At 44.1% G+C, this 22,168-nt stretch overlaps 1 protein-coding gene across 1 annotated transcript in view; it reads right to left on the bottom strand.

Moving 5' to 3' along the window:
- Positions 1–20,939, bottom strand: part of LOC121306852 (integrin alpha-X-like) — a 32,128-nt gene extending 11,189 nt beyond the window's left edge. The window contains exons 1-15 of the mRNA XM_041238815.1: positions 20,832–20,939; positions 16,890–16,992; positions 15,733–15,821; positions 13,290–13,358; positions 11,879–12,001; positions 11,375–11,505; positions 10,827–10,972; positions 8,920–9,073; positions 7,056–7,200; positions 6,266–6,342; positions 4,967–5,096; positions 3,440–3,579; positions 2,910–3,053; positions 1,746–1,946; positions 333–463 (exon numbers count right to left, since the gene is read on the bottom strand). Of these exons, the coding sequence (XP_041094749.1) occupies positions 333–463; positions 1,746–1,946; positions 2,910–3,053; positions 3,440–3,579; positions 4,967–5,096; positions 6,266–6,342; positions 7,056–7,200; positions 8,920–9,073; positions 10,827–10,972; positions 11,375–11,505; positions 11,879–11,960 (1,481 nt within the window). The 5' untranslated portion in view covers positions 11,961–12,001; positions 13,290–13,358; positions 15,733–15,821; positions 16,890–16,992; positions 20,832–20,939. The remainder of the gene's footprint in view (positions 1–332; positions 464–1,745; positions 1,947–2,909; positions 3,054–3,439; positions 3,580–4,966; positions 5,097–6,265; positions 6,343–7,055; positions 7,201–8,919; positions 9,074–10,826; positions 10,973–11,374; positions 11,506–11,878; positions 12,002–13,289; positions 13,359–15,732; positions 15,822–16,889; positions 16,993–20,831) is intronic.
- Between the last annotated feature and the right edge of the window lie 1,229 nt (positions 20,940–22,168).

Here is a 22,168-nt window from a genome sequence, read left to right on the forward strand (position 1 = left end):
GTGCTATATTAAGGTTTGCTACAGTTTTACCATTACAAACTTTAATGCGTTAGTTTACCTGGTAAATCCTGATCAAAAAAAAAAAATACAACAAATAAATATTATTATTATTATTATTATTAGTTGAGATTAATGTTAATTTAATGGGATGAAAATAAGACTCTTAATAAGACATTGCACAGCAGTGTGATCCAGTCCTGGTTTCACTAGGAGTTTAATAATAAGACACACCTGAGCTTGTTGCCTAGACACACTGGGGGCTGATCAAGCTGCTAGTAAAACCTGGACTGGGTGACACTGCTGTGCAATAGGAGTCTCTTCAGTAGATGTACCTGAGAACCAGGACGCTGCCGAGGGACCCCACAACAAGGTCGGGGAGACTGTCTCCACTCATGTCCATCACCCCGTGGAGTGAGTGACCAAAATACTGCAGCCCGCTGGAGATCTGAGCAGCTTCGATTCTCTGAGACAGACAGAGACACAGTTAGACTATCATAACACTGATATACACACTGTACACTATAAACCATAGGAACACACACAGAGACACACACACACACATACTCATAGTACTGCTATACTGCAAACCAGAAAGCAACGGTCAGAAAATCAAAATGCCAAAACTTTAAACTTTCCATTATTTGTTGACCCGTCAATACCAGAACAATCTCCAAACAAACCCGAACTCCACCCCCAACAGCAAACCCAACCCAACATAGCCAAAGCCCAAACCCAACCCCAACCTCAAACTCACCCCCACCCGAAACCGTAAACCCAACCTCATCCCACAACCCCAACCCCAACACCAGCCCAAACCACAAACCCAACAAAACCGCATCCCAAACCAGAACCCCACCCCCATCCTCAACCCCAATGGGTTGGAGTTGAGGTAGGGGTTGGGGGGTGGGGTTTCGGGGTGGTCGGGTTTGGCCCCATTGGGGTTTGTTTGGGGTAGGGTTTGGGGTATTTGGGGTGGGTTGGTTTAGTTTGGGTTGGGGTTGGGGTTGGGGTTGGGGTAGGGGGTTAGGGGGTTGGTCGGGGTTTCGGGTTGGGTTCGGTTTCGGGTTTGGGTTGGGGGTTCGGGTTGGGTTGGGGTAGCGGTTTGGGGGTGGGGTTAGGGTTGATTTTGGTCTTGGAGTTGGGGTAGGGGTTGGGTTGGAGTTTAGGGTGGGTGTTGAGGTGGGTGTTTTGGGTTGGATCGGTTTCGGGGTTGGGTTGGGGTCAGGGTCGGGATGGGGTCCACAACCCCAACCCCATAGCCAAACCACAACCTCAACCCCAACCCCAACCTCAACCTCAACCCCACCCCCAACCCCAACCTCAATCCCACCCACAACTCCAACCTAACCTAGCCAAAGCCCCAACCCAACCCCAGTCCCAGCCCTAACCCCAACCCAAACCCATCCCCAACCACAAACCCAACCCCACCACCAACCCCACCCCAACCACAAACCCAACCCCAGTTGGTTTGGGTGGGTGGGGTTGGGGGTTTGGGTTGGGGGGGGTTGGAGTTGGGGGGGTTTGGGGTGTGGTTGGGTTGGATCGGTTTCGGGGTTGGTTTGGGTTGGGGTCAGGGTCGGGATTGGGGTTGGGGTTGGGTGGGGGTAGGGGTTGGGGTGGGGGAGAATAATCCCCATACCCCACCCCCTCGTTATTAGCTTTATTCGTTATCGCAGGCCCTGCTAATAGAGGTGCTAAGCGGACTGGTGGTATCATTTTTGGGGTTCCCCGGACCGCACCCTTACCTGACTGAAGGTGATCGGCAAGCTGGTGCCCCCATTAAAGATGTAAACGCTGCCCTGGTTGTTATTTTCCAACGGGGCCCCCACAGCTAGGTCCATGAATTTGTCTCCATTGAGATCAGCCACTTCCGAGATCGACGCCCCGAATCTGGAATAGGGCTGTCCGTTGATCCCTTTCAACTGACCAGCCAGAACAAACTGCTTCTGAGAAACAAACAGACACAGCCTCTGTACGGGTTTCCCACAGTAAAAGCACAGCACAGTGTAACAGAGCACAGTGTAATAGAGCACAGTGTAACAGAGCACAGTGTAATAGAGCACAGTGTAACAGAGCACAGTGAAAACATGGTAAAGCATAGGGAAGCATTGTAAAGCACAGAGAGGTCTGGTAAAGCACAGATAAGTCTGGTAAAGCATAGGGAAGCATTGTAATGCACAGATAGGTCTGGTAAAGTATAGGAAAGCATTGTAAAGCACAGAGAGGTCTGGTAAAGCACAGAGAGGTCTGGTAAAGCACAGGGAAGCATTGTAAAGCACAGAGAGGTCTGGTACAGCATAGGGAAGCATTGTAAAGCACAGAGAGGTCTGGTAAAGCATAGGGAAGCATTGTAATGCACAGATAGGTCTGGTAAAGTATAGGAAAGCATTGTAAAGCACAGAGAGGTCTGGTAAAGCACATAGAGGTCTGGTAAAGCACAGGGAAGCATTGTAAAGCACAGAGAGGTCTGGTAAAGCATAGGGAAGCATTGTAATGCACAGATAGGTCTGGTAAAGTATAGGAAAGCATTGTAAAGCACAGAGAGGTCTGGTAAAGCACATAGAGGTCTGGTAAAGCACAGGGAAGCATTGTAAAGCACAGAGAGGTCTGGTAAAGCATATTAAAAAACAGGGCAAACTAATCCTTATAAAAGTGTTGCCTAGTTTTCCCATAGTAAAAGCACAGTAAAGTGTAATAAAGCACAGTGGAAGCATGGTAAAGCATAGGTAATCTTTTTGTATGATATATTTAGTACAGAAATGTATCGGAAAATGGCTAGGGTTAGGGTTATATCACGCGAAAAGATTGTAACTGCATGGCAACAATGCATTAATCTGTATGTAAACACACAGCGATTAGAGATTTTCAATGCAAAGTGTTGCCTTCTGAGTTTCCTGGTTAGTACTCACTTTTGCGGTGTCGAAGGTGTACATGAGCACAAGACCACCGCGATTTGGGCTGTGATACATCGGGGCGCCAACCAGCAAGACATCGCTAGCGTCGTCTTTATTGAAATCGACGGAGCAAAGCACAGATCCGAAATACGAACCGACCTGCAAAGAAAGAAAGATAAGAGAGTTATTTTTGACACTCACTTTATTTGACCTCTTCTGTGTTACACGTGTGTCTATGGCAAGCCAACTAGATATATGGCCAAAGGTTTTGCTTCACAAATTTGAATAAAACCTGCTGAATAACGTTACGTTAGCGTATCAAATTGCAAAGCGCTTTGTAGTTTTCTACACAGTGAATGAAAAACTGACAAAAACAATGCAAGGTCTAGGTAATTCAAAACTTTTGACCAGAGCTGTAGAATTGCAAAGAGGCAGTGAGATGCAACAACCAAAAAACAAAGACCACAGTACTTCAGTCGTTGCAATAACGAGAAGCACTCAGAAGAGTTGCAAACATGGTGGGAATTGATCAATAAAACCATCACCTGTGTTCCCTCAATAATCTGTTTGTGATTTGAAGCCCGTTCCACAAAGACAACGATCCTTCCTCTGTGCTGGTAGCGTGGGGCTCCCACGATATAGAGTCCCAGACTGCGGCTAACTACATACAACTCCATCGTGTACCCTGAAATTAAACACAGCGTCAAAAACCATTGTAGCACTTTCTAAATAATAGCGTTATAAGTCCCCGCTGTTTAAATATCAGCCCTGTAATTTGTTCTTTTTCGTTGTTAACAACCCGAAAAACTTTTTTTAAAACGTAAAGTCTGCTTCAGAGCTCTTTTCAAAATGCCTGCTCTAGTGCACCAGGGTTTGAGATCTGTCCTCTAAATTGCTGTAGGAAGAGCGATAAAAAATAAATAAATCAGTTCCCTAGGGCATCAGGGATCGTTATCGCTGTGCTGCCTGCCTGACAATGCGGGCAATAATCCTGACGCTATCAGAGCACTAGAGCGGACATTTCAGAAAGAGCTCTGAAGCAGACTTTAAAGTTATAAGTGTCAAAAAGTTGTCGGGATGTTAGTGAAAAGAAAAATCACAGGTATTTAAACACGTCGGGACGTGTCACGCTAAAATTTTTTGGAACCTCCAAACCCCCTAATTATTATTTAAGTGTCACTAATTACCTTGTATTTACATAGGAGTTACTTAGGATTGAGACATTTTATTTAACATCATGTAATCAAAGAAACTACAAAATGATATCGCAATGCCTACCGGAAGCCACAATAGCAGCACAGTATTTTAGATTTCGAAATGTCACATTTTTCAATTTTATTCAGCAGCTTCACTGGACTCTTTCCGCTGAGGGGAGTTCATTCTATATAGAGGGGGTGCAATTCAATATGTTAACAAGGGAACATTATTCAGCAGCTTTCACTGGACTCTATGAAGCTGAGGGAGTTCATTCTATATAGAGGGGGTGCAATTCAATATGTTAACAAGGGAACATTATTCAGCAGCTTTCACTGGACTCTATGAAGCTGAGGGAGTTCATTCTATATAGAGGGGGTGCAATTCAATATGTTAACAAGGGAACATTATTCAGCAGCTTTCACTGGACTCTATGAAGCTGAGGGAGTTCATTCTATATAGAGGGGGTGCAATTCAATATGTTAACAAGGGAACATTATTCAGCAGCTTTCACTGGACTCTATGAAGCTGAGGGAGTTCATTCTATACAGAGGGGGTGCAATTCAATATGATAACAAGGGAACATTATTCAGCAGCTTTCACTGGACTCTATGAAGCTGAGGGAGTTCATTCTATATAGAGGGGGTGCAATTCAATATGTTAACAAGGGAACATTATTCAGCAGCTTTCACTGGACTCTATGAAGCAAAATTGGTTAATTCTATAGGGTGATGCTAAACTTTTGGCCAGAGCTGTACACATAATTGGCATAGCTATTATGCATAGTCACCCTACGTGGAGTGAAGGGAGGGCGCTCTATAGAAATATTTTTGTATTGTATTGTATTCAGCACCTGTGTAGATCTAATCATTCCTCACCCATGTACGAATCTTTCATGTCTCTGTTCTTGATAGACATATTAAAAAACTGAAGATCCGCCCCTCCTTCGCTGAAAAACCCGCCTGACCAATCAAACGCGCCGACTGCTCCAAAAACAGCTCTTCCATCCTTTAACAAAAAAACAGAGGAGAGAGAAAGAGACAGAGAGCGAGAGAAAGACGGAGAGAGATGAATTCATTCATCAATTGTCTCTAATTCATCCATTAATTGTCTCTAATTACTGTGTATTTACATAGTAGTTACATGTGTGCTTACACACTACTGCAGTGTTATTATGCAGAGTTGCAAAGGGTTTAATGTGGACATCTTTTTGCATGATATAACCCTGACCCTAACCGATGCTTTACCAGACCTCTCTGTGCTTTACAATGCTTCCCTATGCTTTACCAGACCTCTCTGTGCTTTACAATGCTTCCCTATGTTTTACCAGACCTCTCTGTGCTTTACAATGCTTCCCTATGCTTTACCAGACCTCTCTGTGCTTTACAATGCTTCCCTATGCTTTACCAGACCTCTCTGTGCTTTACAATGCTTCCCTATGCTTTACCAAACCTCTCTGTGCTTTACAATGCTTCCCTATGCTTTACCAGACCTCTCTGTGCTTTACAATGCTTCCCTATGCTTTACCAGACCTCTCTGTGCTTTACAATGCTTCCCTATGCTTTACCAGACCTCTCTGTGCTTTACAATGCTTCCCTATGCTTTACCAGACCTCTCTGTGCTTTACAATGCTTCCCTATGCTTTACCAGACCTCTCTGTGCTTTACAATGCTTCCCTATGCTTTACCAGACCTCTCTGTGCTTTACAATGCTTCCCTATGCTTTACCAGACCTCTCTGTGCTCTACAATGCTTCCCTATGCTTTACCAGACCTCTCTGTGCTCTACAATGCTTCCAGCATGCTGTTTTTTTTATTTTATTTATTTATTTATTTTAATTTAATTTAGTCATCGCCAGGGACCCTATCAGCCACAGGGGGGCGCTGGTGCGCAATGAACAGTGGATTGCCCTGTCCACCTAAGCCCTCCCTTCCCCGGTCAGCATTCGGCCACTTGTCCACCCCCCCCTAGGAATCCTAGGTCACGGTCAGCAATAGCATAGTCTGGATTCAAACCTGCGATCTCCAGGCTACAGAGGGCATCCTGCACTCAACGCGGACCACCTTTACAGGATGCGCCACTCAGGAGCCTCTCTGTGCTGCGCTTTTACTGTGGAAAACTTTCTCTCCTGCTCTCTCTCAATAGGCAGAGTGGTCTGTTTGTAACAGAGGAACTTACAGAGTTGAAGAGAGTGCTGAACCCCCCCTGGGACATCTCCTGCTGGAAAGAACTCACTGACAAGTCCTTCTGTGTACCTGGAATCGAAACAGACAGTGTGGCAGTGAGAGAGCAAGACAGACCGACAGACAGACAGGCAGACAGCAAGTGAGAGAGTAAGACAGACAGACAGACAGACAGACAGACTGACAGACAGACATACAGACAGACAGCAAGTGAGAGAGCAAGACAGACAGACAGACAGACCGACAGACAGACAGACAGCAAGTGAGACAGCAAGACAGACAGACAGACAGACAGACAGACAGACAGACAGGCACTGAGGCAGTGAGAGAGCAAGACAGACAGACAGACAGTCAGACAGTGAGGCAGTGAGCGAGCAAGACAGGCAGACAGACAGCGAGAGCAAGACAGACAGACAGACAGTGATACAGTGAGAGGCAGACAGGCAGACCGACAGACAGACAGTGATACAGTGAGAGGCAGACAGGCAGGCAGACCGACAGACAGACAGACAGACAGTGATACAGTGAGAGGCAGACAGGCAGGCAGACCGACAGACAGACAGTGATACAGTGAGAGGCAGACAGGCAGGCAGACCGACAGACAGACAGTGATACAGTGAGAGGCAGACAGGCAGGCAGGCAGGCAGGCAGACAGACAGTTTCTAAGTAGATTTTTGCTTAAACTGTGTGAGAGAATGACACAATATTTACTATTTCAATTTGGAAAGAAAGAAAGAAAAATGAAGAGAAGAAAGAGAGAAGGGGAGAAAGGGAGAAAGAATTACCCTCGATGGCAAAGATTTTCTCTTCCAGCTGGTTCTGAATCCCATTCAAAGCATCAAAGTTGCCAACTTTGAAGACCAGGTCATTGGAGGAGGCGATGGTTTTTAGCTCTGCATGGGCAGCATCCTTGTCAAAGGCTCTGCCCACCTGTGAGGTCACAAGACAAAACAAAACATTTAGCCAATAAGAATCCCCTATTCTCTTAGGGTTTTATATCAGTGTTACACTGTGTGGTCCTGCCAGCATTGCCCTGTGTACAGCACAGCACAGCCAGGCTCTGCCCAGCACACAGCAGGCAATGCCAGCGCACTAGATTACAGCTTTCTATAGACGCCACTGTGTTGGGTAGCTGCTGTAGTTCTGTCCAGGGTTTTATATCAGTGTTATACAGTGCGGTCCTGCCAGCATTGCCCTGTGTACAGCACAGCACAGCCAGGCTCTGCCCAGCACACAGCAGGCAATGCCAGCGCACTAGATTACAGCTTTATATAGACACCACTGTGTTGGGTAGCTGCTGTAGTTCTGTCCAGGGTTTTATATCAGTGTTATATAGTGCGGTCCTGCCAGCACTGCCCTGTGTACAGCACAGCACAGCCAGGCCCTGCCCAGCACACAGCAGGCAATGCCAGCGCACTAGATTACAGCTTTCTATAGACGCCACTGTGTTGGGTAGCTGCTGTAGTTCTGTCCAGGGTTTTATATCAGTGTTATACAGTGCGGTCCTGCCAGCATTGCCCTGTGTACAGCACAGCACAGCCAGGCTCTGCCCAGCACACAGCAGGCAATGCCAGCGCACTAGATTACAGCTTTCTATAGACGCCACTGTGTTGGGTAGCTGCTGTAGTTCTGTCCAGGGTTTTATATCAGTGTTATACAGTGCGGTCCTGCCAGCATTGCCCTGTGTACAGCACAGCACATTGGCTAGCACCATATTGGCTAGCTTTACAATAGAGCCTCTAACAGTACAGCTAGCTGTGTGGTTCAGTGGTTAAATAAACTGGTTTGTAACCAGCATGGTCCCTGGTTCAAATCCCAGCTCAGCCACTGACTCACTGTGTGTGACCCTGAGCGAGTCGTTGAACCTCCTTGTGCTGCGTCTTTGGGGTGAGGCGTTGTTGTAAGTGACTCTGCAGCTGATGCACAGTTCACACACCCTAGTCTCTTGTAAAGCGCTTTGTGATGGTGGTCTACTATGAAAGGCACTATATAAAAATAAAAAAAAGATTCTAAAGATTACATAAACTGTTAGCCAAAGCTTTTGCCAAAATCTTATAGTCTGAACAGAGGAGACTTACAGTTTTTAATATACTGTTGTTACTATATTATACTTTATTCCACCTCTCCCAAATTAAAACATTAAAAAAAAAAGCATTCTCTAAATGCCAAGATGCCAATGAGATAAATAATCCTGTGACGAACAAATTTTTATTTGTAGAACAGCTCTGCTGTGATCAGAGACACCTGTGGGATAGATAACTGCCTGTATAAATATGTTTATTTGATGTTTAAAAACTTATCAAGCCTGTCTGAAGAAACTTTCCCGGAGCTGCATTTAGCCCAGGGATACTGTCTATCATTGACCAGCTCTCTGACTGCGGCCAGCTCTCTGACTGATCTAGGGTGGAGCGCTGAACTGTTTCTCTCAAGCTGTCGGGCTTACATAGGTATAAAATACCACTTAGAGTCTTAAAGCCCCATGCAATCACTGTGATCTGCCCGTGACCGCTCAGTTCTCTAACCGATAAGTCATGTTTCATTGTTCGAAAGTGTACCAAGCAAGTGGCAGAACAGACACAAAAAGACTCCCTCAATCGCCAAAGGCAGAAAGACAGACACACACACACACACAGAACTTGAACGGATTACCCCAATCGCATAGCGGATAATGTTCTTTTTGTTGGCTGCCAATATGGCTTCACGGAAAGATGTTGTCTTGTCATTTGATTCGCCGTCAGTAATGGTGAGCAGTATTCGGGTTGCGTCACTCCTTGTACCAGCGCTGGCCACAAAGACATTGTCACTGGGGAGGGGGGAGAAAAGAAACCAGAAATGTGTATGTTTTTTAAGTGCCCTGTCTCTCTCTAATTTTGTCACGCCGTTTTGCGTCACTCTATAGAATGTAAAAGCGAATGAAAGCTGCTGAATAATGTTGCATAACAGAACAAATGCGACATTTCGAAATCTAACCTGACATGCTATTATTTCATTTTACGGTAGTACAGTTCTGAAAGAAAGTCCGAGATAAACAAGGTGCTTACTCTCTAGGACAAGATTGAGACTCGGTTTCTCTTGCAGAGAAATTACAAACAAGCAAGTTGCAGTGAGAAATAAATAAATAAATAAATAACGAGTAGGATATATTGTAGTTTTTACAGAAATCAAACTGATATTTTGAGGTCATTTTTGGTGCAGAAAAACATCAACGTCTCCTTGGTTTTGTTCTGCTTGGTTACCCTGGGGGGATGGGAGAATCTCAGAGATAACAAGATGACGTCATTAAAAGGGTGTGTTTTGGAATCTACAAAATTGAAGTGTAAACATTGTTCGGGGCTCAGTTCTGTCAATCTCACTGCAGCCCAGAGTGACGAGACTCTGTTCAATACAATTGTCTGTTCTACGCTATACCAATAAACATATATATGTGACACCACTAATATTGTTCATCAGTTTCATTATTATTATGAGTGATTATTGATCACAACGCTTTCTATATTAAATAATACAGATCGTTTTTAATTGAAACTCAGTAATTGTGTAAAGGAGTAAAATCAAGGGGCTGCTGTTTTGATTCATTTCTGTATAATTCGTGTAGCTTCCCACAAGGGCTTCATGAATCACCAAAATTGTCAGTTAGCTCCAATTTTGAAAAATACTTACGCTACAAAGCAGGAGGAGGAGGAGGAGGAGGAGGAGGAGGAGAGGAGGAGGAGGAGGAGGAGGAGGAGGAGGAGGAGGGAGAAGGAGGAGGAGGAGGGGGAGGAGGAGGAGGAGGAGGAGGAGGAGGGGGGTGAAGAGGAGGAGGAGGAGGAGGGAGGAGGAGAGGAGGAGGAGGAGGGTGGAGAGAGGGTGGAGGAGGAGGAGAGAGGAGGAAGAGGAGGGAGGAGGAGGGAGGAGGAGGAGGAGGAGGAAGAGGAGGAGGAGGGGAGGAGGAGGAGGAGGAGGAGGAGGAGGGTGAAGAGGAGGAGGATGAAGAGGAGGAGTAGGGTGAAGAGGAGGAGGATGAAGAGGAGGAGTAGGGTGAAGAGGAGGAGGAGGAGGAGGAGGAGGAAGGAGGAAGAGGAGGAGGAGGAGGAGGAAGAGGAGGAGGAGGAGGAGGAGGAAGAGGGGAGGGAGGAGGAGGAGGAGGGTGGAGGGTGGAGAGAAAGAGGAGGATGAGAAGAGAGGCTCCTCTACATGGAAGAGGAGGAGGAGGAGGGTGAGGAGGAGGAGGAGGAGGAAGGGGAGGAGGAGGAAAAGGAGGAGGAAGAGGAGCAGGAGGAGGAAGGGGAGGAGGAGGAAGGGGAGGAGGAGGGGGAGGAGGAGGAAGAAGAGGAGGGAGGAGGAGGAGGGAGGAAGAGGAGGAGGAGGAGGAGGAGGAGAGGGGAGAGAGAATAGAAGGAGGAGGAGGAAGAGGAGGAAAAGGAGGAGGAGGAGGGAGGAAGAGGAGGAGGAGGAGGAGGAAGAGGTAGGAGCGGGAAGAGGAGGAGGAGGAAGAGGAGGAGGAAGAAGAGGAGGAAGAAGGAGAGATTAATTAAATAATCAATTATGAAAATTATAATTGGAAAAATACTTACGCTACATATTTGATCCCAGATGGAGTTGGGGTTCCTCCCCCTAATTGACGTATAGACTTTATAGACATCTCTTGATTAGCAGCTGAAAGATACTGGTTGAAGTCAAATTCCAGCTTGACCAACTGAGAAAACTGGACCACAGCAAACTGAAAATATATATATATATATATATATATACACACACACATAGAAAAATATATTAGCAAACATATATATTTCGGTAACTCTTAAAAAATACAGCTGCAGATTCCTAATGAGTCCCACAGGAATATTCAGTAAATATCTGCATTTCTACCACTGATTTCAGCCCCCTGTTAATCCCATGCATGAGGCATGAGGCCGTTCATTCATAATAATGCCAAAGTTATCAGAGGAAATGCAGAAGATATTCAGAACTCATAATGAATCCAAAACTATCAAACAAACAAACACAGTGGGAGAGAGAGAGAGAACGAGAGAAAGTGAGAGAGAGAGAGAAAGTGAGAGAGTGAGAGAAAGAGAGAAAGGAAGAGAAAGAGAAATTTGAGCTTTTCTCCGGAACTCCTTACGTTGGTGTTTTTGTTTTTGAAGTTGTTGATAATTGTCACCATGAAGTTTTTCATTGTTATAAAATCAGTGTTTCTGATACTTCCTGAGCCGTCGATCAGGAACACGATGTCGATCCCCTTGGAAGTGCATTCTGAAGAGGAAGAGGAGGAAGAAGAGGAGGAGGAGGAAGAAGGAGAGATTAATTTCATCATGCTTTCTAAAAGTTCCAAAGCAAACTCTTTGGCTTCAATAGAGCTTTCATTAGTAGAGCGCCTTTCACAAGAACTGTATACCACATACCATTATTCATAACATCCCTTCAAAACATCTATCTATCTATCTATCTATCTATCTATCTATCTATCTATCTATCTATCTATCTATCTATCTATCCCTTTGAAATGCGTTAGGGTTATATCATTTTTGGATGATATAACCCGAACCCTAACCCTTACAGGCTCTTAATCAAAAGTGGTACCCAGGTTTCATCAGAATCGCAGAAGTGCGGTTCTGGGCTGCTTTACCTTGGTATCCTGGGGTGATGTTCTGCGAGGTGGGGGTGAGGGAACCGTCTTCGAATTTGTAGCACACCCCGTTGACATACATGTTTTTACCACAAGGGTGCGCGAAGTGTGGGGCGCAAGCCTGCAAAAACAGCAAAATAAAAAACAAAAATCAATATGCAGAATATCTTTATTCAGGAGTCACAATTCAAACCCCCAAAGTCAAAATCATATTATACAACTCTGGCTAAAAGTTTTGCCTCAACCTGCAGAATGAACTAATTTTGCCTCATAGAGTCCAGTGAAAGCTGCTGAATAATGTTCCCTTGTTAACATATTGAATTGCACCCCCTCTATATAGAATGAACTCCCTCAGCTCCATAGAGTCCAGTGAAACCTGCTGAATAATGTTCCCTTGTTAACATATTGAATTGCACCCCCTCTATATAGAATGAACTCCCTCAGCTTCATAGAGTCCAGTGAAAGCTGCTGAATAATGTTCCCTTGTTAACATATTGAATTGCACCCCCTCTATATAGAATGAACTCCCTCAGCTTCATAGAGTCCAGTGAAAGCTGCTAAATAATGTTCCCTTGTTAACATATTGAATTGCACCCCCTCTATATAGAATGAACTCCCTCAGCTTCATAGAGTCCAGTGAAAGCTGCTGAATAATGTTCCCTTGTTAACATATTGAATTGCACCCCCTCTATATAGAATGAACTCCCTCAGCTTCATAGAGTCCAGTGAAAGCTGCTGAATAATGTTCCCTTGTTAACATATTGAATTGCACCCCCTCTATAGAGAATGAACTCCCTCAGCTTCATAGAGTCCAGTGAAAGCTGCTGAATAATGTTCCCTTGTTAACATATTGAATTGCACCCCCTCTATATAGAATGAACTCCCTCAGCTTCATAGAGTCCAGTGAAAGCTGCTGAATAATGTTCCCTTGTTAACATATTGAATTCCACACCCTGCGCTTTGTAGTTTTCCCAGAAACTTTATAAAAAACTGACAACCATGACCTTTCAAAATCTGACATGAAACAGCACTGGCTTCCAGCAGACTTTTCGTGTTCTCGTTTTAGCACTGTTGTATTTACTTCTGCAGTGTGTAATCATATTCTTTTTAAATACATTGTATTCGAGTTTATTCAATTTAATTTTCTTTCTATTTGTAATGTTTTGCCATACTGTATGTGTTTCTTTATTAAGAGCTGATTTTACCTGAGCTGGGTGTTGGGGAAAAATGTTACAAGTTCATTAACTTTTATTAATATATAGTAATATATATATATATATATATATATATATATCCTAGTTACGATTACATAGATAAACATTACAAAACGATAAATAACACAAAACACTACTAAAATGGGTAATGTTTCAACCCTTGTCTTTTGACAAAGTACAACCGAGTAACAGGTCTTAAAGCTGGTTCGATGTTTGGCTAATTGTCATTGACATCCCCATTCCCGAATTCTCTGTTGGAGATATTCCTGTGTGGAAAAACAATAAAGAGACAGGTCTGGTTCATTACCTTCTCTGTGCTTTATTACACTGTGCTGTACTTTTACCAGGAGGATAACAAAGCAGTACACTTTGAGAAGGGGGCTGGTTCATTATCTTCTCTGTGCTTTGAGAAGGGGTCTGGTTCATTATCTTCACTGTGCTTTGAGAAGGGGGCTGGTTCATTATCTTCTCTGTGCTTTGAGAAGAGGGCTGGTTCATTATCTTCACTGTGCTTTGAGAAGGGGGCTGGTTTATTATCTTCACTGTGCTTTGAGAAGGGGGCTGGTTCATTATTTTCTCTGTGCTTTGAGAAGGGGGCTGGTTCATTATCTTCTCTGTGCTTTGAGAAGGGGGCTGGTTCATTATCTTCTCTGTGCTTTGAGAAGGGGGCTGGTTCATTATCTTCACTGTGCTTTGAGAAGGGGGCTGGTTCATTATCTTCACTGTGCTTTGAGAAGGGGGCTGGTTCATTATCTTCACTGTGCTTTGAGAAGGGGGCTGGTTCATTATCTTCTCTGTGCTTTGAGAAGGGGTCTGGTTCATTATCTTCTCTGTGCTTTGAGAAGGGGGCTGGTTCATTATCTTCTCTGTGCTTTGAGAAGGGGGCTGGTTCATTATCTTCTCTGTGCTTTGAGAAGGGGTCTGGTTCATTATCTTCTCTGTGCTTTGAGAAGGGGGCTGGTTCATTATCTTCACTGTGCTTTGAGAAGGGGGCTGGTTCATTATCTTCACTGTGCTTTGAGAAGGGGGCTGGTTCATTATCTTCACTGTGCTTTGAGAAGGGGGCTGGTTCATTATCTTCACTGTGCTTTGAGAAGGGGGCTGGTTCATTATCTTCTCTGTGCTTTGAGAAGGGGGCTGGTTCATTATCTTCACTGTGCTTTGAGAAGGGGGCTGGTTCATTATCTTCACTGTGCTTTGAGAAGGGGGCTGGTTCATTATCTTCTCTGTGCTTTGAGAAGGGGGCTGGTTCATTATCTTCACTGTGCTTTGAGAAGGGGGCTGGTTCATTATCTTCACTGTGCTTTGAGAAGGGGGCTGGTTCATTATCTTCTCTGTGCTTTGAGAAGGGGGCTGGTTCATTATCTTCACTGTGCTTTGAGAAGGGGGCTGGTTCATTATCTTCACTGTGCTTTGAGAAGGGGGCTGGTTCATTATCTTCACTGTGCTTTGAGAAGGGGGCTGGTTCATTATCTTCACTGTGCTTTGAGAAGGGGGCTGGTTCATTATCTTCACTGTGCTTTGAGAAGGGGGCTGGTTCATTATCTTCTCTGTGCTTTGAGAAGGGGGCTGGTTCATTATCTTCACTGTGCTTTGAGAAGGGGGCTGGTTCATTATCTTCACTGTGCTTTGAGAAGGGGGCTGGTTCATTATCTTCTCTGTGCTTTGAGAAGGGGGCTGGTTCATTATCTTCTCTGTGCTTTGAGAAGGGGGCTGGTTCATTATCTTCTCTGTGCTTTGAGAAGGGGGCTGGTTCATTATCTTCACTGTGCTTTGAGAAGGGGGCTGGTTCATTATCTTCTCTGTGCTTTGAGAAGGGGGCTGGTTCATTATCTTCACTGTGCTTTGAGAAGGGGGCTGGTTCATTATCTTCACTGTGCTTTGAGAAGGGGGCTGGTTCATTATCTTCACTGTGCTTTGAGAAGGGGGCTGGTTCATTATCTTCACTGTGCTTTGAGAAGGGGGCTGGTTCATTATCTTCACTGTGCTTTGAGAAGGGGGCTGGTTCATTATCTTCACTGTGCTTTGAGAAGGGGGCTGGTTCATTATCTTCTCTGTGCTTTGAGAAGGGGGCTGGTTCATTATCTTCACTGTGCTTTGAGAAGGGGGCTGGTTCATTATCTTCACTGTGCTTTGAGAAGGGGGCTGGTTCATTATCTTCTCTGTGCTTTGAGAAGGGGGCTGGTTCATTATCTTCACTGTGCTTTGAGAAGGGGGCTGGTTCATTATCTTCTCTGTGCTTTGAGAAGGGGGCTAGTTCATTATCTTCACTGTGCTTTGATACGGGGGCTGGTTCATTATCTTCACTGTGCTTTGAGAAGGGGGCTGGTTCATTATCTTCACTGTGCTTTGAGAAGGGGGCTGGTTCATTATCTTCACTGTGCTTTGAGAAGGGGGCTGGTTCATTATCTTCACTGTGCTTTGAGAAGGGGGCTGGTTCATTATCTTCACTGTGCTTTGATACGGGGGCTGGTTCATTATCTTCACTGTGCTTTGAGAAGGGGGCTGGTTTATTATCTTCACTGTGCTTTGAGAAGGGGGCTGGTTCTTTATCTTCTCTGTGCTTTACTACACTGTGCTGTGCTTTTACCAGGGGGATAACAAAGCAGTACACTTTGAGAAACAGTTAATAAAGTTTACCGTCAATATTAATCAGAGAACAGGAGCCGCTGGCATAGCTGCATTTGAAGAGATTTCTGTTCTTCTCAAGGGGAGCGCTCACAATAATTCTGCAGTAACAAACACAGGAATTGATTCAGGATTGGGAGTCAAAATACACACAGATGCATACAGTCCATTAACATAATCAGAGTGTAAGCCTCATTCCTTTCTACCTTACAATCTTTCTTTCTTTCTTTCTTTCTTATTAAAATAATATTGTGTGAGTTTACATTAGATATTCCTTCTATCTCGTTCTCTCTCTCTCACACACCCCCTCCCTCTCCCATCTCCCCCTCCTCACTCCCTCACTCCTACATCCCCAACTCCTCTCCTCTCTCACCATCTCCTCTGCCCATCTCTCTCCTCTCCTCTCTCATCATCTCCTCTGCCCATCTCTCACCTCTCCTCTCTCATCATCTCCTCTGCCTATCTCTCTCCATCTCCTCCCTCTCCTCTCCCCATCTCCTCTCCTCTCTCTCCTATCCTCATCCCCCTCCCTCCCCTCCCCTCTACTCTCCCCATCTCTCTTCTCCTCTCTCCCCATCTCCTCTCCTTGCCACCTCTCCCTCTCCTCCCTATCCTTTCCCCCTCCCCATGCCCTCTCCTCTCCTCCCCCTCTCTTCTCTCCTCTCCTCCCTCTCTCCTCCCTCACCATCTCCTCTCCTCCTCTCCTCCTCACCCTGCCCTCTCCTCTCCTCCCCTCCCTCTTCCCTCCCCCCTATCTCCTCTCCTCGCCTCGCCTCTCCTCTCCTCCCTCCCTCTCCTCTCCTCCCTCTCCTCTCCTCCCTCCCCATCTCCTCTCCCCTCTCCTTCCTCCCTCTCTCCTCCCTCACCATCTCCTCTCCTCCTCTCCTCCTCACCCTGCCCTCTCCTCTCCTCCCCTCCCTCTTCCCTCCCCCCTATCTCCTCTCCTCGCCTCTCCTCTCCTCTCCTCCCTCTCCTCTCTCCTCTCCTCCCTCTCCTCTCCTCCCCCCATCTCCTCTCTCTCTCCCTCTCCTTCTCTCTCCTCTCTCTCTCTCTCTCTCCACTCTCCCCTCTCCACTCTCCACTCTCTCCTTTCCATCTCCTCTCCTCTGTATAATTTCTGTGCTGTGACCCATGCAGTGGAATCTGGGAGTGAGCGTTCAGTTACTCACCCTGAGGAGTGCTGTAAGACTTTGTGTCCGAACCACTCTGCATTCTCCTTGATTACTTTGCTGTTCTCCGTTTCAATGTTGAAGCCATGAGACTGAATCGAGACTGGAAGAATAAACAAAACACAATACAATACAACAAAATGCAATGCAATACAGTGCAATACAATGCACTATAATACAATGCACTTTAAATGAGATTACTTTTTAAAACTCCATCAGACCTCTCTGTGCTTTACAATGCTTCCCTATGCTTTACCAGACCTCTCTGTGCTTTACAATGCTTCCCTATGCTTTACCAGACCTCTATGTGCTTTACAATGCTTCCCTATGCTTTACCAGAACTCTCTGTTCTTTACAATGCTTCCCTATGCTTTATCAGACCTCTCTGTGCTTTACAATGCTTCCCTATGCTTTACCAGACCTCTATGTGCTTTACAATGCTTCCCTATGCTTTACCAGACCTCTCTGTGCTTTACAATGCTTGCCTATGCTTTACCAGACCTCTCTGTGCTTTACAATGCTATATGCTTTACGAAAATCGTCTCATGACTCAGTACTTCGGTCCAGGTATACATTAGTGGCCTAGTCATAATTACTCCCAGTGCGCGCACGCACACAATGACACACACACACACACACACTGACAGACAGACACACTCAGTTCCAGCTGCAATTCATTTTGGCACACTGGTTGTCTGCCTGTCTCTCTCACTGCCTCTCTGCCTGTCTGTCTCTGTCTGGGTGCCTGCACTGTCATTGAAGAACATCATTTGTTAGTTTAGAAATAAAACTTGGATATTAAAACTACCCAAAGAAGTAAGAAATGCAAGCCCTTCAGTGGTTAGCAAAAAAACACCAAATAACCCCGTGTTTAATGGTGTTATTTTCGTGTGCTAATGCATGATTATTCTGAGGATGTACCAACATGCAACACCCTGTTATGAAAACTTTCCTTATAACCCTGCCCTGAAATCCACCCACAATTGCACCACTTCCTCTACTGGAAATCATCCTTTTTACAGCAAGTCAGTGTTCCGTTTAGCACTGAATTTGTTACTTCAATCAGACACCGAGAGACTTCTAGTCGCTAGTCATTAAATTTACACTGAAGACACTGAGGGTTAGCTGTACCAGTGTTGTGGCTGTCACGATAGTCACAAGTCAGTTGCAAAGAAGGACCCTGGTTCAAATCCCAGCTGACTCACTGTGTGTGACCCTGAGCGAGTCACTTCACCTCCTTGTGCTCCGTCTTTGGGGTGAGGCGTTCAATCAATAAATCAATCAATCTTTATTTTATATAGCGCCTTTCATAGTGGACCACCATCACAAAGTGCTTTACAAGATAGTGAGGATCAATGCATAATACTTTAAATACAGTGAAATACATGGCAGAGCACACTCAATACAAACAGTATATAACACAATGCAGATACATTAAATACAGTGAAATGCAGGGCATAGCACATTCAATACACACAGTAAAAAACAATGCACACTCTATCCTTATGGAAAAACCATATGTTTTTAATATATGGTAGAAAGTATGATCCTTATATTTTTAATATATAGAAATTGGCCTTTTTTTATATATTTAAAATATATGGGATATATTTAAAATATATTTTAGTCTGTAATCCATATAAAATTACAGACTAAAATATATTTGAAATATATCCCATATATTTTAAATATATATTTTTAAAAATATAAGGATCATACGCTTCTACCTTATATTAATGGTGGTGAACTGTTGGATCAGGCTGCCGGGCAGAGCTGCTGAAGCAGAGAATGAAAACGAACCCTTCAAGAACAGACTGGATGCTGTCATGAACAATACTGTGACTACAATAAGACTTTGGCCTGGCTGCCTGGCGGAAGGGTGATCTGTTTAGCCACAGATTCAAGGCAGTTTCATTTCTCCTTACTATCTTGGTTAGGGTTTTTTCCTCTCCTTAGTGGTTACCCATCTACACTAAAACTAAAGAGAGTAAGCAGAAGTGTAGAGTTGTAGAGTTTCTTATGCACTTATGTCTTATTTAATAATTAAACAAAACTCAGCAAAGCTGATCTTGGGCTGTGACTTGGTGTAAGAACATAAGAACGGTTACAAACGAGAGGAGGCCATTCGGCCCATCTTGCTCGTTTGGTTGTCAGTAGCTTATTGATCCCAGAATCTCATCAAGCAGCTTCTTGAAGGATCCCAGGGTGTCGGCTTCAACAACATTACTGGGGAGTTGGTTCCAGACCCTCACGATTCTCTGTGTAAAAAAGCCTATTTTCTGTTCTGAATGCCCCTTTGTCTAATCTCCATTTGTGCCCCCCTGGTCGAAAAAGTCCCTTGGGTCGACATTGTCAATACCTTTTAGGATTTCGAATGCTTGAAATCAGGTCGTTCTTTGTTCAAGACTGAATAGATTAAATTCTTTTAGCCTGTCTGCACACGACATGCCTTTTAAACCCAAAACCAGTGATATAGTAAAGTCACTTCCTGTAACTTAGTTTCACAACAGCTGCAGTAGCTGAGTTAAGACTTTCCAAAGTACTTTCTCATGCAAATGTTCAAATCTCATTATAATATCGAAGTTTGGGGTTTACCTATGTTGTATTATCGCTTGCACCTTACCAGCGTAGATTCACATACCTGCTCATATATGAAACCCAGTTTAAGCTCAAAAGTATTTATTAATAGTCTATATTAAATAACAATGAAAAAAAACACATTTTGTTTTCGTTTCTTCTCGATTACAAGATGTTTGATTTTAAACTTCACATCAACAATGCAAACGAAACACGGGAACAAATCATAGCAGAGTTCTTTAACTGAACGTAAACTGAAATCTTTTCTTCCCCATAATTGATTATGGAGAGCATAGACAACTGAAATACGATAACAAGTATTTACTTCCGTCTCGTACTGTATGCTCTGTGTGTTTTTCCTTTGCACAGCTGAAATATACATCGACTCAAACAAAAGTTGATATTCTTAAATTAAATCACTTTAAGTATTGAGAAGCATAGGGTACAGCAAACATGATAACCTTGCAGAATTGCTGTGTGCAAATTTAAACTTCTAGAAATAACTTCTGTAGCTACATCGTCATCTTAATGACCCTAAACAGACCACTCTGTGCTTTACAATGCTTCCCTATGCTTTACCACACCTCTCTGTGCTTTACAATGCTTCCCTATGCTTTACCACACCTCTCTGTGCTTTACCATACCTCGCTGTGCTTTACAATATTTCCCTATGCTTTACCACACCTCTCTGTGCTTTACAATGCTTCCTTATGCTTTACCAGACCTATCTGTGCTTTACAATGCTTTCCTATGCTTTACCACACCTCTCCGTGCTTTACAATGCTTTCCTATGCTTTACCAGACCTCTCTGTGCTTTACAATGCTTCCCTGTGCTTTACCAGACCTCTCTGTGCTTTACAATGCTTTCCTATGCTTTACCAGACCTCTCTGTGCTTTATCACACTTTGCTGTGCTTTTACTGTGGGACACTTTCATAAGAGTCCTACAGGCTTCTATTTCAGTAAGCTTTCTTATTTTATATAACACAATGGAAACCTCTGGGTGTGAGAATTTCTGTTCAGTAAATCATTGATATCCGGAACAATAGGCACTTGTGTGTGAAAATGTTTGACCATTTTGTGCTTTAATTAGGCAGCTTAAAACAACTTCTAAAAAGTCTCCTGCATTTAACTGTTTGTGGCTTCCTTTTCTCTTACTGTTTTAAATTAATTGCACATGTGGCCCTATTAAATAACTGTTTCAATTAGACTAATATCACTAATTTGCCTATTTTGACAGTTTTCCTCGATTTGCAGTTGCGGCAGTTTGGTTTCCTCTGCACAATAAATCAAAACTACAGAGGCAATGGGTTGTTCTAATAAATGTGCACACTGCTGTAAATAAATCAAATATAACGTTCCTTACCAGCGACCACGTAGGTCAAAATAGGCAGACGCCAGTCCATTCTAACAGATCTTGTCCTCTTGCAGGGAGAACAGAGTGTGTGTGTACAGCTACGTTGAGAAACTGAATCACTGAACCCTGCTGTATTGAGAAACCATGACTCACTGACAAACACACAGGCGCACGCACACACATACAGACACGCATGCACACACATCACACTCACACATACAGACACACACACACAGTAACAAACATGCACACACACAAACACACACACATACAGAGACACCCAAAAACAGACAGAGAAACAGATGGCTAAATCCAAGCCAAGGGACACTGCATAAACAGCTAAACCAACTTGGTAAAACCCTGCCCCTTCATGCCAGTTATAGAAAACTGTCTGCAGTCTAAAATGCTAAAAAGAAACTACATTGAATTCACTTTGAATGAGATTTGAAAGAGATTACATTTTGAAATGTCAAATGTCATTTTAATTATTATTATTATTATTATTATTATTACCTCTCCTGCCCGCTTCGCTGTTTTTCCGAGTGGTTCTGGGTTCTGAATTTCAAATCTACCTTCACCTGGCTTTGAGCAGCTTGCCTGAAGAATCCTAACCAAAACAACGACGAAACATTTGAACTGTCCTCCAATCTTTTTGACACAAGTCGTCAGTAAAGATGTCCAGCCAGGACTAATCCATGTTCTCCTGCCGCATTTTACTCCTCGAATTCAGTGACGGGGGACGATTTTCTCTGAGGTTCGAGTGGCAAAGATTATTCACAGATCTGCTAGGGAAGTTCTGCCCCACTTCAATTACTGCGCTGTCGTCTTTATAAACCTTCGGCAAGGTAGCTAATCCTAGGATATCGCTGGAAACGTCAATAAGAGAGATGGACTCATCCCTTCCAGTTAACCCCTGGTCCGACGTTACAATTTGCGCCCACATTATCAAAAAAAACTCAAGCACGGGTCTCTAGTCGTTTTTTTTTTCCTCCAGAAAAAGCAGAGAAAACCTTTCAATGGCCGAATGAAGCCGAAATAAAAGGGGGCATGTCTCATATCCATGCCCCACACAGATAACACGGACACAAACAAAGGAGGTCCGACATCAGACTGGAAAGGGAAAATTGTAATCTCGGACCTGGTCCGACATAGGACCACAAAGGGTTAAATGTTTGATAATTGGATCAGGCAGCTACAGGCAACAACATATTCTAGCTCATAGACAGTCTGGTCAGTCCAGTGTCTTTACAAAGTATCAGCAATTTTTATAGAAAAAATGGTTACAAGTATGTTCCAAGTTCCTTGCTTCGTGCATCATGAGGTTTAATAAAACGTAAAACATCTGT

This window comes from Polyodon spathula, chromosome 50 (assembly GCF_017654505.1).
Source record: "Polyodon spathula isolate WHYD16114869_AA chromosome 50, ASM1765450v1, whole genome shotgun sequence".
Taxonomy (NCBI): domain Eukaryota; kingdom Metazoa; phylum Chordata; class Actinopteri; order Acipenseriformes; family Polyodontidae; genus Polyodon; species Polyodon spathula.